The 763-nt window shown below is 60.6% G+C and overlaps 1 protein-coding gene across 3 annotated transcripts in view; it reads right to left on the bottom strand.

The window, feature by feature from the left end:
• Nucleotides 1-6: 6 nt before the first annotated feature.
• The window catches only part of LOC105854631 (pollen-specific leucine-rich repeat extensin-like protein 1), a 7423-nt gene continuing 6666 nt past the window's right edge, over nucleotides 7-763 (bottom strand). For 2 of the 3 annotated variants that reach the window (XM_012734802.1, XM_012734803.1), the window contains exon 3: nucleotides 7-760. In XM_012734802.1, coding sequence (XP_012590256.1) covers nucleotides 484-760 — 277 coding nt within the window. In that variant the 3' untranslated portion in view covers nucleotides 7-483. The remainder of the gene's footprint in view (nucleotides 761-763) is intronic. The other variant, XM_012734804.1, reaches the window with a different exon arrangement.

Raw genomic sequence — 763 nt, 5'->3', positions numbered from 1 at the left:
GTCAGTTTAATGCAGCAATTTAATGATCCTTCGTTTACTTGCAGCGAGGGGACGGACGTTTCTTCTCACATAGGTCTGGAATTTTCTACTGATACATGTCTCAGCAATGCGATCAGTGACATCAATAAATATAAATAAATTAAGCTCAGCACTACCCCTGCAGGATCTACCACCTGGCTACAGGTCTCCGGAAGGAGCTTCGCGTTGGTGTGGACTGTTGCAGGGGCAGGGGCACCTCGTGCACAGGTCACCCCGTGGACAGGTCACCCCATGGACAGGTCACCTCGTGGACCACAGCGTGACTCACCTCTCTGGTTGGTTTGCTCAGACGTGACGTGTTTTAGCTTCGTTTTCGACTGATGTTGGTCAAATTTTGTTTCTTTTTGAGGAAAAACAGCCTCGCAGGTCTGGTGGTGGGGCGCCGGGCCTGCCTTTAGGGGCGCCCCCAGGGGCGCCCCACACTGCCGAGGGGCTCCCTCAGCCTCACGCTGTTCTGTTCCAGGGCTCTGTTGTGTCTGGAGCCCCATTCCAGGCCCGACCCCCACCCGGCTCCCCCACCCCGGCTCCCCCGGCCTTCCCGCGCCCTTCAGAGAGAACAAGGGTGAGTCCGGGTGCGGGGCTTCTCGGGGCCCCTCCGATCAGGGTGAGGGGCTTCTCGGGGCCCCTCCGATCAGGGTGAGGGGCTTCTCGGGGCCCCTCCGATCTGGGTGCGGGGCTTCTCGGGGCCCCTCCGATCGGGGTGCGGGGCTTCTCGGGGCCCCTC

Source organism: Condylura cristata, unplaced genomic scaffold, assembly GCF_000260355.1.
Source record: "Condylura cristata isolate star-nosed mole 26May11 unplaced genomic scaffold, ConCri1.0 scaffold00073, whole genome shotgun sequence".
In the NCBI taxonomy this organism is placed as follows: Eukaryota; Metazoa; Chordata; class Mammalia; order Eulipotyphla; family Talpidae; genus Condylura; species Condylura cristata.
This window is presented reverse-complemented; position numbering and strand designations above follow the sequence as displayed.